The 14,440-nt window shown below is 47.3% G+C and overlaps 1 protein-coding gene across 1 annotated transcript in view; it reads left to right on the plus strand.

The window, feature by feature from the left end:
- The first annotated feature begins 786 nt into the window (after positions 1-786).
- Positions 787-14,440, plus strand: part of ylpm1 (YLP motif containing 1) — a 38,778-nt gene continuing 25,124 nt past the window's right edge. Inside the window, exons 1-12 of the mRNA XM_045210034.1 lie at positions 787-1,607; positions 2,103-2,327; positions 3,077-3,268; positions 4,614-4,814; positions 5,067-5,542; positions 5,773-6,590; positions 6,798-8,544; positions 10,515-10,659; positions 11,927-12,074; positions 13,056-13,151; positions 13,313-13,481; positions 14,135-14,310. Coding sequence (XP_045065969.1) covers positions 1,038-1,607; positions 2,103-2,327; positions 3,077-3,268; positions 4,614-4,814; positions 5,067-5,542; positions 5,773-6,590; positions 6,798-8,544; positions 10,515-10,659; positions 11,927-12,074; positions 13,056-13,151; positions 13,313-13,481; positions 14,135-14,310 — 4,963 coding nt within the window. The 5' untranslated portion in view covers positions 787-1,037. The remainder of the gene's footprint in view (positions 1,608-2,102; positions 2,328-3,076; positions 3,269-4,613; positions 4,815-5,066; positions 5,543-5,772; positions 6,591-6,797; positions 8,545-10,514; positions 10,660-11,926; positions 12,075-13,055; positions 13,152-13,312; positions 13,482-14,134; positions 14,311-14,440) is intronic.

Raw genomic sequence — 14,440 nt, forward strand, 5'->3', positions numbered from 1 at the left:
CCATTTCCTCTCTGTTTTAACACCCCTTTAATGTCATCAGTGAAATATGAGGTCATTAGGAGATATTAAAACACTGCTGACAAACTAATTAACAGGAGACATTAAACGGGGTGGGGGTTGATTAATCCGCTTTAATGATTCTTTTTAAGTGGTTCTGGTTTAAACTTAATACAGATTTACTGGGGATCTAACTGAAGACAAAACAGTAACACTGTGTGAAGGGTAGGGAGTCGAGAGGCCCTGAAGGGCAAGATAAAGTCATTGGCCTTTGACCACCGTGTGTCCTCTCTCCTTCAGTCCCTTTTAGCTGAACTTCAAAGGCTCAAGGGGAACCAAAATGATTTCCAAACCATCCCAACACTCCTACATTTTGTTAGTGGTTCAGACTTTTGTGATGGAGATCATTAGAAATAGGCCTATTGTAAAGGCATTCAACAAAGGCTGGACACGCACACACAGGATGTTTTTTTAAGCCATATCTCAGGTCTTCAAAGCACAATTATCTAATCCAACTCTATCAAAAAAACAGAGCCCTTTTATTTTGACCCAATAATTTACTGTTTGACCCAATAATCTATCTGATTGGTTCCAAAAACCCTTTTCTCATAATGTTGTGTTGGACTACTGAAATCTGGCTGTGGCATATGAGGCCTGGGTATTTATGTAGAAATGTCACCCTCTTGTGGAAAAAAAACATAACAACAACTTGGGTGATCCGGAAATGATGTAAATATGACGTACATGAACAATACCAACCAATCAGCGTGTACGTTCCCCACGTCTCCCTCCACAACCAGCTAGTTAGCTTTCTAGCTAAAGCATACGGAACCCGAAAACCAAGGCGAACAACGCATTTTCTTTAATTTGTAAGCGTTTACTGATACAACAAACTCCATCAATAATCAGCGTTTGTTTACGGTTTGTAACGCGCGTGAAATCGTACCTCTCTATCGAGGGTAGCGTAGCATTACCTTGTATTTTTCACTGCACCGGTTTTATGTGAGCACAAAGGCCCACACAGCCTGCTGCTTCCAAGCATGTATCCTTGGGGTACTAACTACGGTGGTGGTGGCCATCAACCACCTTCGCAGCAGAACTTTGGTGCGCCTTCTCCTCAAGGCTATGGAGCCGCTACGCCCGCAGCTGCACCCGGGTCAACTTTCAACAGCCTGCGGGAGCAGCATCTCCAGCAGATGCAGCAACTCCAACAGCTCCACCAAAAACAGCTCCAATCTGTGCTGCACCACGACAGGAATGTAGATGCAAACCCCTATGGCGGCGGCGGTACTGCGGCCGAGTCGTGGCAAGGCAGTTCGGGATATGGGTATGGTTCAACGGGGCCCGGTGCCCCTTCCCCGTATCAGACCATGCAAGCCGGTCCGCCCGGCCCACAGCAACAACAGCTGCCGCCGCTACCACCACAGTCCCCGCAGTCCAAGGAGGCCCAGCCTCCCCTACCGGATTCGACTCTTCCGGTGCCCACTCAGAACAATGGTACTCCAGCAACTAAAGAGGTAAACAAGACAGAATCTTTGGCTCCGAAAGACCAGGCACATTCCTCTGTGTCGGAGGAGGAAAAGCCCGATTTTACGTCAATGTCGTTACAGGTAATATCTTAGATGTTTATTTCACATAGCAGCAGTAGGTCTCCTTTCCACAGCGCATTCAAAAGTACCGTACTTAATCTTAGGAATGACGAGAATGTAACGTATATGATTTGCAAGTACTCATTGCATCAGTAAGTCGTTGTTTCTGCATGCTATTGTCATAGCCTGATCCCAGATCTGTTTGTGTTGTATGATTTATCAATGACCGTAGGAGTCGGCAAAACAACACAAACAGATCTGGGACCAGGCTAGTAGTATTGTTGGTTTCTAATTGTATTGTGATCATCTCATCACCCATCTTCCTGCATGAGATAGGCCTACTTATTATTAAAACCCTACTTGTCTCTCAGAGCAGGGTTTTAACTATAACACAATAGTAGCTCTGTTTATTCCATCATATTTACAACAAGCAGGAAGGGAAATGGGGCCACACATCCTAACCAGCATGTCTAATATTGTCATGTTGATGGTATGTTTGTTGTTGTTGTCATCCAGGAACAGCAGCAGTACTGGTACAAGCAGCATCTCCAGAACCTGCAGAGGCTGAAAGCAGAGAAGGCCAAACAGGGCCAGGGTGATGGCCCAACACCCCCACCTCCCAAATCCCAGCCCCACTCGGCAGCCGCCCCTCCCCCTCCATCGGAACCCCCTAAGAGCGCCCCTCCACCGCCCCCACCCAAAGAGGAGCCACCTCCACCACCTCCACCTGAGGACAAAACGGTAAGGAGAAGCCTGACTGTTTCAAGCCTGACTGTTTCAAGTCTGACTGTTTCAAGCCTGACTGTTTCAAACCTGACTGTTTCAAACCTGACTGTTTCAAATCTGAGATTAGTATTGTAGGTGAATATATTGGTCTGTGAGACATACCCCATTTATGACAGACCATGTGGTATGTTACCTGTGACAAATTATTTAGTGGGATTTTTCTGTGTATGAAAGGAATAATGCTGACATTTATACAATCTTCTTCTGAGAATCTGAGAAGTTTTAAAATGTGGTTCCTTTGTAATGTCTTCAGAATGTAATCAGAATATGTAACAATTCAGTGATACAATTCAAAAATACAAATAATTGAATGGGGATGTAAATCAAGCTGTCTCACGCTACAGAAACAGGAGATAGACTCCTGCCCCTATGTGTCGTTCTGGCTGGGACAAGGCTAAAGGACTCTACACAAACGGACCGACGGAGCTCCATTTTCCTCGCTCTCTTCGTAGTTCTACGTACTTTTATGCGGCTGAATATTTTGAACGGACCGTATACGACGATCTGTCTCTCTGTTTGCGTAGATTTTGTAGAGCCCTTAACTTCTCCAAGGCTTCCTTATTTACTTAGTTAGTTTGGGTTAACTTTACTACAAGATACTCCTCTCCCCCTGCAGCCTGCGCCCCCAGCCCAGGACCCAGCAGAGGAGGCCCGGCTGCAGAGAGGCAGACACCCTCATCTCTCTCTTCTCTCTCCCCCTGCAGCCTGCGCCCCCAGCCCAGGACCCAGCAGAGGCGGCCCGGCTGCAGCAGCTCCAGAGTGCAGCAGCTCAGTGGCAGCAGGCCCAGCAACAGAGAGCAGGCTACCAGTACCAAGCCCTGATGCAGCATCATGCTCAGCTACAGACCATCCTCAACCAGTACCAGCAGTGTATCCAACAACCTGCACATCTAGAGGTAAGCAAGGTTCTACTGACACTGATTATTTCCAGCATTTCTAACTAGTCCTAGGTCTACAGCTAACTAGTCCTAGGTCTACTGCTACCTAGTCCTAGGTCTACTGCTACCTAGTCATAGGTCTGTTTCTAACTAGTCATAGGTCTGTTTCTAACTAGTCATAGGTCTGTTTCTAACTAGTCATAGGTCTGTTTCTAACTAGTCCTAGGTCTACTGCGAACTAGTCCTAGGTCTGTTTCTAACTAGTCATAGGTCTGTTTCTAACTAGTCATAGGTCTGTTTCTAACTAGTCCTAGGTCTACCGCTAACTAGTCCTAGGTCTACCGCTAACTAGTCCTAGGTCTACCGCTAACTAGTCCTAGGACTGTTTCTAACTAGTCCTAGGACTGTTTCTAACTAGTCATAGGTCTGTTTCTAACTAGTCATAGGTCTGTTTCTAACTAGTCCTAGGTCTACCGCTAACTAGTCCTAGGTCTACCGCTAACTAGTCCTAGGACTGTTTCTAACTAGTCCTAGGACTGTTTCTAACTAGTCATAGGTATGTTTTTAACTAGTCCTAGGTCTGTTTCTAACTAGTCCTAGGTCTGTTTCTAACTAGTCCTAGGTCTGTTTCTAACTAGTCATAGGTCTACCGCTAACTAGTCATAGGTCTACCGCTAACTAGTCATAGGACTGTTTCTAACTAGTCCTAGGTCTGTTTCTAACTAGTCCTAGGTCTGTTTCTAACTAGTCCTAGGTATGTTTCTAACTAGTCCTAGGTCTACTGCTAACTAGTCCTAGGTCTGTTTCTAACTAGTCCTAGGTCTGTTTCTAACTAGTCCTAGGTCTGTTTCTAACTAGTCCTAGGTCTGTTTCTAACTAGTCCTAGGTCTGTTTCTAACTAGTCCTAGGTCTGTTTCTAACTAGTCCTAGGTCTGTTTCTAACTAGTCCTAGGTCTGTTTCTAACTAGTCATAGGTCTGTTTCTAACTAGTCATAGGTCTACTGCTTCCACCAGACTAGTTGTGCTACCTGTTTAGAATCCAACAGGTGTATACAAGGTTGTGGTCTGTTCAGCTAGTGTAATGCTAATAGCGATCAACTTTATTTGCACTGATAAAATACATTTTTTGAGTGAGCATAGAAAATATCATGGTAGCATGCTGTTTGCTCCTCACAAAGTGTGTGTTGTCTTTTTGCTGTCAGGGTATTTATAGTTTAGTTTTGAACGACGGACAGATGAAGCCTGCTCTATTCTCCTCGATGTCCTCCTCTGTAGACGATACCATGGACATGCAGCTTACATTTCCACATTTGTTTGGCCAATAAAGTTTTTTTTCTTCTAATTCTAATTCCCACCGGTGTAGACGATGGCTATAGGCATGCAGCTGAGTCACTATGAGAAGCAGCAGCAGCAGTTCGGCCCGGTGTTTGCCGACTGGGGCCGGACCTTCAGCCTGTGGCAAGAGCAGTTCCAGTCCTATCCTCATAAGGACCAGCTGCAGGACTACGAGTTACAGTGGAAACAGTGGCAGGAACAGATGAACTCCACCTCGGCACACCTACAGGTACAGTACAGCTCTGGGGCCTGTTCAGTAGGAATGTTACAGGACGTTTAGATAGAAATGCACGGTGTAGAAGATATGGTCATCTGTCACGTACAATAGGGACTAGTCAGCTCTGGTCGTTGCATTTTCTTTCTTTCTGCAGCGTTCTGAATGTTTTACGGTGCTGAATACACCCCAGCCAGGTTCATGTAAACGCACTGCTGATGTGAAAAAAAAAAAAAGGCTTCATAAATGTGATTAATTGATTTGCAGGAGAAGGTCGCCGCCCTGCGAGCCATGCAGCACCAGTATGGAGGCAGCAGCAACGGCGGGCAGTATGGCGCTGACCAGTACAGTAGTAGGGTCCAGTATGGTAGTGTAGGGTACGGGAACCAGTCCAGCCAATATGATCAGTACCCCCACTCTGGCCCGGACTCACAGACGCAACAAGGTCACATGGTGGGCCCGTCCCAGCCAGGTAGCCAGCCCTCGTCCACCTCTGGACCCATGTCCCAGGGCCCTCGACCAGGGCAGCACGGCCCCTCCAACGCCCAACGCATGGGAACCCCCACAGGAGAACCACACCAAGGGCCTCAGGCAGCGCAGTACAACCTGTCTGGACCTCCAGGTAGAGGGGCAGGGCCAGGAGGGAGAGGGCTGGCCAGACCACCAGGTGCACCACCTGGACAGCCTCCACCTGGTGCACCACCAGGACGGCCTCCACCTTACCAAAGCCCCAGAGGATCAAGGTAACTTGTTTGTGTATTCATGACAATGATATTCAAACTGTGTGATTGTGTTTCACTGGGGGGGGCTACCCTCTTGACCAGGTTTCCCTTTGGGAGAGATTTTGTTTGTACCTGAATGTGACAACCTGGATAATAAGAGGATAAATAAATACAAATAATTGTGTCTTGGACAATAAAAATGTCCATATACAGGCTGTTCGGGTATTCATGTGATTTTCTTTCTTTCCCAGGTTTGATGGTCTGAGAGGGAACGGCCCACGGTTTGACCAGCAGCAGCAATCCGGTCAACAGCAGAGGTTTAATGCTCCATCTGGCCCCAGGTTCGACCAGCCAGGCCCCAGAGGACCAGGGTCCCGCTTCGACCAGCCCCCGAGACAGAGCCCCCCAGCCCGCTTCGAAAGACCCCCTGGTCCCTCAAGACCCCAGATAGGCCCACAGCCTAAACCGGACCCTGGCAAAGACACCAAACCACCGCAGGGTCAGACTGAGATGCTAGCGGGCTCAAAGCCTCCTGGTAATAAACCTACCGGGACAGCGAAACCAGGAGCAGAACCGGAGGATATGTCAGAGGACATGTTGGGCTCACTGGACGGCTTCTTTGTCCAAAACGACCCCATCCCTCAGACGAAGGCGGAGGCTGACGCTGCTGCTGCTAGTAAGGGATCCACCGCCAACAGGGAGAAGGGGAGCCCTACAGGTCCTGCCGGTGCCAAGCCCCAGGTGTTCACCGCCGCCTCTGTGTCCCCGAAAACCGCTTCCCCCGCTTTCAAACCAGGTGGACCGGACGGGCCGTTGAAGAATAACGTCAATGACAACAACGGGCCTCCGGGACCACCGGGGCTGATGCCCCACGGACCGGAGCCTTCGAAGACTGACCCAATGACCAACCAACCTCCTGGTCCTCCGGGGCCCATGGGGCGTGGTAGAGGGGGACATGGCCAGCCACTAGGGCCTGTCAGAGGGAGGGGTGGTGGAGGAAGAGGGGAGATGGACGGAGGAATGAGGGGAGGTAGAGGAAGAGGGGAGATGGACGGAGGAATGAGGGGAGGTAGAGGAAGAGGGGAGATGGACGGAGGAATGAGGGGAGGTAGAGGAAGAGGGGAGATGGACGGAGGAATGAGGGGAGGTAGAGGAAGAGGGGAGATGGATGGAGGAATGAGGGGAGGTAGAGGAAGAGGGGAGATGGATGGAGGAATGAGGGGAGGTAGAGGAAGAGGGGAGATGGACGGAGGAATGAGGGGAGGTAGAGGAAGGGGGGAGATGGACGGAGGAATGAGGGGAGGTAGAGGAAGAGGGGAGATGGACGGAGGAATGCGGGGGCGAGGAGGAAGAGGTGGTCTGAGGGGACGTGGAGGAAAACAGCCCGGGATCCCAGACTTCAGTCCCAACACTATCCCCCTGGGAGGTGGGAGGACGGAGGACGACATGGAGGGGGTTCCTTATGACTACAGACCTCCACATGAAGAGATGAGATCACAACATGGACGACAGGAGGAAGACTGGCAGGAGTGGCAACAGGATCCTCCACTGGAGAAACCTGGAGGGCCTCCCCTGCCTGAAGAGGAGATCTGGGTCCCTGAAGAGCACCACTACCCTCCAGAGGACTACTACGAAGACCCAGGGAGAGGAGGTCCCCCTATGGGGAGAGGAGAGCCTCTAGACGGGCACCACTGGGAGGAAGCAGACCCCCCACCTCCAGAGTACTGGGGAGAGGAAGGAGGAGATCCATACTGGATGGACCGGAGGCCCCCTCCTCATGGCATAAGAGGAGGCCCCAGAGCCCCCTTCCCCCCTGGGCGTGGTCGCCCTCCACGCGGCCGACCCGGCTTCATGTACCAGGGGGGTCCCAGACGCCCCCTTCCGCCTCCTCACGGAGCCATGGACCCCCATGACCCTCTAGGGTCCCCCATGGAGCCTCACGATGACATGGACCCTCTGGGACCCCCCCTGCATCGAGACTACAACCCCCGCGGGCCGCCCACGCACCACGATATAATGGAGAGAGACATAAGGGGGCGTCCGCCTCCACCTAGAGAGATGATGGACAGAGATCTGATGGGGCCTGGTGGTCAGCCTCCATACCACGACATGGAGAGGGGCCCTGGATGGCCCCCGGTCCCAGGACAACCCCCCCACCACGGCAGAGATGGGACAAGAGGTCCCCCTCTGCCTCCCAATGAGATTATGATGGAGCGGGGAGGGATGAGGAGGCGTCCGATGGGCAGGGGCCGGGGCATGATGCGGCAACCACCTCACCCACACGAGGAGATGGAGGGGTACCCCCACGATGGGTACGAGGGGGAGTTTGGTGGTCCTGGTGATGACGGGTATGGAAGACCGCTGCCACCACGTGACTGGCCGGACCGCCCCCCACATGAGTATGAGCGTGAGGAGGATTATTATCCCCATGAGCAGCCTCCTCGTGGTGGGGAGTGGGACAGGGAGAGAGGACCACTACCAGAGAGGGACTATCCTCCCTACCCTCCCCGTGGCCCTCCTCCAGACCGCTTCAGAGAGGATGAGTGGACCGCTGAAGGAGACAGAGACCGTCCTCCGTACCCCTACGAGGGAGACAGAGACCGTCCTCCGTACCCCTACGAGGGAGACAGAGACCGTCCTCCGTACCCCTACGAGGGAGACGAGCGCGGAAGAGGAGGCAAGCTCCAAAGTCTCGACTACCCAGGCGACCCTCCTTACAGGCACAATGAACCCCCCTACCTGCCCCCTCCAGTGTGGGAGAGACCCAGACCACCCTTTCCGGAGAGAAACTACCCCCCAGACTTTGAGGACCGTAGGCCCCATTATGACGGGCAACCCGAGCCCCCTAGATCAGATCTAGGTATCCCTCCACCCACACCTTCCCAGGCCCCTGGTCCTCCCAGTACTGCACCAGACAGTGTTCAGGAACCAGCCTCACAGGGAACTGGACCGGGTATATTGGCGCTGTCACAACGACAACACGAGATCATCCTGAAAGCTGCCCATGAGCTGAAGCTCATCAGGTAAAGTAGAGACATCATGGTCGGGGTCAATTCGGGAAGTACACTAAAATTCAAATTCTCTTCAATGCTTTTCAATTAGGAACATGTCGAATTGCAATTTGTTTTACTTTCGTAATTGCGTGGAATTCAAATGGAATTGACCCCAACCCTAAGACATATGTATGTATGCAAGGGGTTTCCCCTAAAATAGAAACTGTCTTTGTGAAACCTTGTAATATTTGTATGACCACAATATATATCAAATATTATACAGTGCATTCGGAAAGTATTCAGACCCCTTGACTTTTCCCAAATGTTGTCACGTTACAGCCTTATTCTAAAAATGGATTAAATAAATAATCTCATCAATCTACACACAATACCCCATAATGACAAAGCAAACACAGTTGAATACATTTTTGCAAATGTATTAAAAAATCCAAACTGAAATATCACATTTACATAAGTATTCAGACCCTTTACTCAGTACTTTGTTGAAGCACCTTTGGCAGCGATTACAGCCTCGACTCTTCTTGGGTATGACGCTACAAGCTTGGCACACCTGTATTTGTGGAGTTTCTCCAATTATTCTCTGCAGATTCTCTCAAGCTCTGTCAGGTGGGATGGGGAGCGTCGCTGCACAGCTATTTTCAGGTCTCTCCAGAGATGTTCGATCGGGTTCAAGTCCGGGCTCTGGCTGGGCCACTCAAGGACATTCAGAGACTTGTCCTGAAGCCACTCTTTGTACTTTGCTCCGTTAATCTTTCCCTTGATCCCAACTAGTCTCCCAGTCCCTGCCGCTGAAAAACATCCACAATGCTTCACCATAGGGATGGTGCCAGGTTTCCTCCAGATGTGACGCTTGGCATTCAGGCCAAAGAGTTCAATCTTGGTTTCATCAGACCTTTTCTCATGGTCTGAGAGTCCTTTAGGTGCCTTTTGGCAAACTCCAAGCGGGCCTATCATGTGCCTTTTACTGAGGAGTGGCTTCCGTCTGGCCACTACCATAAAGGCCTGATTGGTGGAGTGCTGCAGAGATGGTTGTCCTTCTGGAAGGTTCTCCCATCTCCACAGAGGAACTCTGGAGCTCTGTCAGAGTGACCATCTGGTTCTTGGTCAACTCCCTGACCAAGGCCCTTCTCCCCCGATTGCTCAGTTTGGCCGGGCGGCCAGCTCTAGGAAGAGTCTTGGTGGTTCCAAACTTCTTCCATTTTAAGAACAATGGAGGCCACTGTTCTTGTGGACCTTCCCCAGTTCTGTGCCTCGACACAATCATATCTCGGAGCTCTACGGACAATTCCTTCAAACTCATGGCTTGGTTTTTGCTCTGACATGCACTGTCAACTGTGGGACCTTTATATAGACGGGTGTGTGCCTTTCCAAATCATGTCCAATCAATTGAATTTACCACAGGTGGACTCCAATGAAGTTGTAGAAACATCTCAGGGATGATCAATGGAAACAGGATGCACCTGAACTCAATTTCGAGTCTCATAGCAAAAGGTCTGAATACTTGTGTAAATAAGGTAGTTCTATTTGTTTTTGCTTTGTTATTATGGGGTATTGTGTGTAGATTGATGAGGGGGGGGACGGACGGACAATTAAATCAATTATAGAAAAGGCTGTAACATAACAAAATGTGGAAAAAGTCAAGGGGTCTGAATATTTTCCAAATGCACTGTGTATATATATATATATATATATATATATATATATATATATATATATATATATATATATATATATATATATATATATATATATATATATATATATTTTTTTTTTTTTTTTTTTAAGTACTGTTTTTCCACAGCTGTTTTTTGTGAGCGACCTCTGTATATAGCCTGGGTACCATTCTGTTTGTGCTATCATTCTACCCTTTTGTGATGCCATGTTTTGGAGTACAAGGAGAGGGAACGTTAGCACAAAATAGGATTCCAGGGTGCTCCGTACGTGCAAATGTATCACACAGCACTTTAAATACAATGTAGGTCTGTTTCTCTGGTACTGAACAGAGAAATGCAGGAGAGTAAGACCGATGGAGAGGCCCTTCCAGTCACGTCTGAGCCCAAGCCGGAGCTCCCTGCTGGTCTGCTAGGGCTGGAGATACCCCCTGAGGTCCGCAGTGCCCTGCAGGTGAACAACCGCACCTAATTGATATAATATACTATATCATTTATATATTTGACATAACATATAGGATTTAACTGTTTGACATTTGCATAAAGGATTTAGCCGCAGGTAAATCTATAAACCTGGGTTTGACAAATTACAGTTTTGTGTATTTTCTTTTTAAAGCTGTTTATTCAAGTAATTATATATATATATATATGTTGAATCTCACAGTTGATTCATGTCACTAGCTAGGTTTCCATCCAATTGGCGACAGATTTTCATGCAAATATTCTAAAATTGGAAAGGAGCGTCAGGCTCATGCACCTCCAGCACTTTCACCACCCTGTGAAGTTCATCATAACTTATTTAATCTGTAGCCTGATAACCTGCATGGTTTACCAAGTCGTAGTGGGAGGACCACGCACCATGTCATCGCGTGACTCCAGGTTCACTTCGATATGATGCTTATTATACTGAATCAATATAACGCATTAAGACGATTCCACCTCCATTTCTTGTATAATTTATTTTACAGACACAAAAACCTTCCACCTTGTCTAGGGTATTTTGTTTTGTCAACAGTTGAAACGTTTATTGACAGATTTGCTGTTGCCGTCAGGCCTCTTTTTATTAAAAAAATTATACTGGATGTACTTTACTTGCATAGAAAGGTTGGATGGAAACTTGGTTGTAATATTGGTTATAAACCTGGTTGTAATATTGGTTATAAACTTGGTTTTAATATTGGTTATAAACTTGGTTGTAATATTGGTTATAAACTTGGTTGTAATATTGGTTATAAACCTGGTTGTAATATTGGTTATAAACCTGGTTGTAATATTGGTTATAAACCTGGTTGTAATATTGGTTATAAACTTGGTTGTAATATTGGTTATAAACCTGGTTGTAATATTGGTTATAAACTTGGTTGTAATATTGGTTATAAACTTGGTTGTAATATTGGTTATAAACCTGGTTGTAATATTGGTTATAAACCTGGTTGTAATATTGGTTATAAACTTGGTTGTAATATTGGTTATAAACCTGGTTGTAATATTGGTTATAAACCTGGTTGTAATATTGGTTATAAACCTGGTTGTAATATTGTAAAACCTGGTTATATATTTGAAAACCAGTATATTTGAAGTAGACCACTTTAATTATGGTCCATTGTCATTTCCAGGTCACATAAATATTTGTGACTCTGTTTTTTCCAGTTACACATTTTTAGATATTTACCCATTTTTTTTTAAATCAGTTAACCCACGTCTCTGTTTCTCTACCCCAGGCGACCAACCTCATGTCTAGCTCAACTGCTGCAAGAACAGTGACGTGGGGAGACCCCAAACCTCAAGATACTGGCTACCTGTCCTCTGCTCCTCCAGTCCCCAACGCACCAGTCATCCCTAAGACTGTCGACTATGGACATGGACACGGTAGGGAAAGAAACGTGGAAATAGGAAGCAGGGTTGGGGTCAGTTCCGTTCCGATACCATTCATAAAGTAACCTAAATTCCAATTCCATATGTCCCTTATTGAAAAGCATTAAAGAGAATTGGAATGCGTATTGGAATTTGTTTAGGAATTGGAACTTCAAATCACATTTTATTGGCCACATGCGCCGAATACAACAGGTGTAGACATTACAGTGAAATGCTTACTTATAGCCCTTAACCAACAGTGCATTTATTTTTAATAAAAAAAGTAAAATAAAACAACAACAAGAAAGTGTTGAGAAAAAAAGAGCAGAAGTAAAATAAAATAACAGTAGGGAGGCTATATACAGGGGGGTACCGGTGCAGAGTCAATGTGCGGGGGAACCGGCTAGTTGAGGTAGTTGAAGTAATATGTACATGTGGGTAGAGTTAAAGTGACTATGCATAAATAATTAACAGAGTAGCAGCAGCGTAAAAAGGATGGGGTGGGGGTGGGGGGGGCAGTGCAAATAGTCCGGGTAGCCATGATTAGCTGTTCAGGAGTCTTATGGCTTGGGGGTAGAAGCTGTTGAGAAGTCTTTTTGGACCTAGACTTGGCGCTCCGGTACCGCTTGCCGTGCGGGAGCAGAGAGAACAGTCTATGACTAGGGTGGCTGGAGTCTTTGACCATTTTGAGGGCCTTCCTCTGACACCGCCTGGTATAGAGGTCCTGGATGGCAGGAAGCTTCCTTAATTGACTGATGTAAAATTTCTGTAAAAAGATATAAATGGTAACTAAAGGGTGCTCATTGGAAACTAGTATCTAAATAGAGTGATAACAAAGGAAGTTGTGGCTTGTATCTTTAAAAACGATAGACCTGAAAAGGTTTTAAATGAAGTGGTTATTCTGCTACAGAAACATGACATTGCCTCTTGTAGTGTGTGTGTGTGTGTTTTCCCTCCAAGACATTGACCCCCCCACATTTCCATGTGACTTTCCAGATCTGGGTGCTGCCACGGTGGAGCGGATCTCTTACGGCGAGAGGATTGTGTTGAGGCCCGATCCCTTAGCTGACAGAGAGAGGAGCTATGAAAAAGGTGACTTCGTGTTTATTTTTTGGATGGTGATCGTTTTTTTGAGACTTACTAGCATTTGTTTTTTTTTTTGCAGGTAGCGGCTAATTCTGTAAGTCGCTTCGGATAAATGCGCCTGCTAAATGGCATATATTATTATTATTATATCCTCCTTTCCCCTATAGAACTGCTGGGACCCCTGAGAGAGAGAGACCCTTACCACAGAGACATGTACTACGACAGACGACCGGTAGACCCCTACACGGAGCGCAGGGAGATGTACAGAGAAAAAGCTCCCATGGACTTTGAACGAGACCGATTTGAGAGGGAACGCTATCCGCCTCGAGATGGCAGGTATACCCTGGTTACATTCAGTGGAGATTGAACACGTACAAATAAAATGACTAGATTTATTGATTATAAAGAGATCATATATTTCTATGGATTAAACAGCGGCCACAGTGAATGCTACTGTATGCGAATTAATCCACAAGCTCCACTTGTGAATGTGTTACTTTTGTCTTATGGTCTTGTTAATGCAATCAATCAAATCTTTTTATAAAGCACTTTTTTTTTTTTTTTTTACCTCAGCAGTTGGGAGTTATTTTACAGAACTGTGTGACAATGCAATGTAGAACTACCAAGCGTCAGTAAATGTGTAACAACATTTTTAGTTTTTTTTATGTTCTTGCTGCTTTCAAGCAAACACTCCATGGGTGTTGTTGATGAAAGGTATTATCACACTGTGTTACTCTGACTAGTCCAGCTGGATGGTGTGGCCTTGTGTATACTGCCTGCTCCAGGGCTTGCGTGTTCACAAAGCATCCAAGTGTAGGAGTGCTTGGATCAGATCCCTCCTTGTCCATATAATCCGTATTCATTATGATCTAAAAGGGGAAACTGATCCAGGATCAGCACCCCCATTTTTTTTTTACTCTTTGTAAATAGGGGTCCAGATATATGCAGTGTTCTGAGGGGTTTTCATCCTGCGTCTCTTATCTCTCCAGACCACCCCCCGGCCATCCTCGCCCCGGCCCCCCACCACCTCGCCCGGGCTACAGGGAGAGGGAGGGCAGCCGGACCAGTAGAGACAGAGAGGATCCTTATGGAAGGCCTGGGGGTTATGACAGACCTCCGTACGAGCGCGGACCTGAACGTTACGACCACGGTGCCTCACCATACGGTAAGACATGCTGTGTACTGCCGTCTCTAGCGAACACACGGACTTGGGTGCAATGCAAATGCCTTTTAGTGTGTGAGTGGTGTTGATTTGTACTGTGCAAAAATTCCACTGTCCAAAAGGAAAAAGGGAC

The sequence above is a fragment of the Coregonus clupeaformis genome, chromosome 33, assembly GCF_020615455.1.
Source record: "Coregonus clupeaformis isolate EN_2021a chromosome 33, ASM2061545v1, whole genome shotgun sequence".
Classification (NCBI taxonomy): Eukaryota; Metazoa; Chordata; class Actinopteri; order Salmoniformes; family Salmonidae; genus Coregonus; species Coregonus clupeaformis.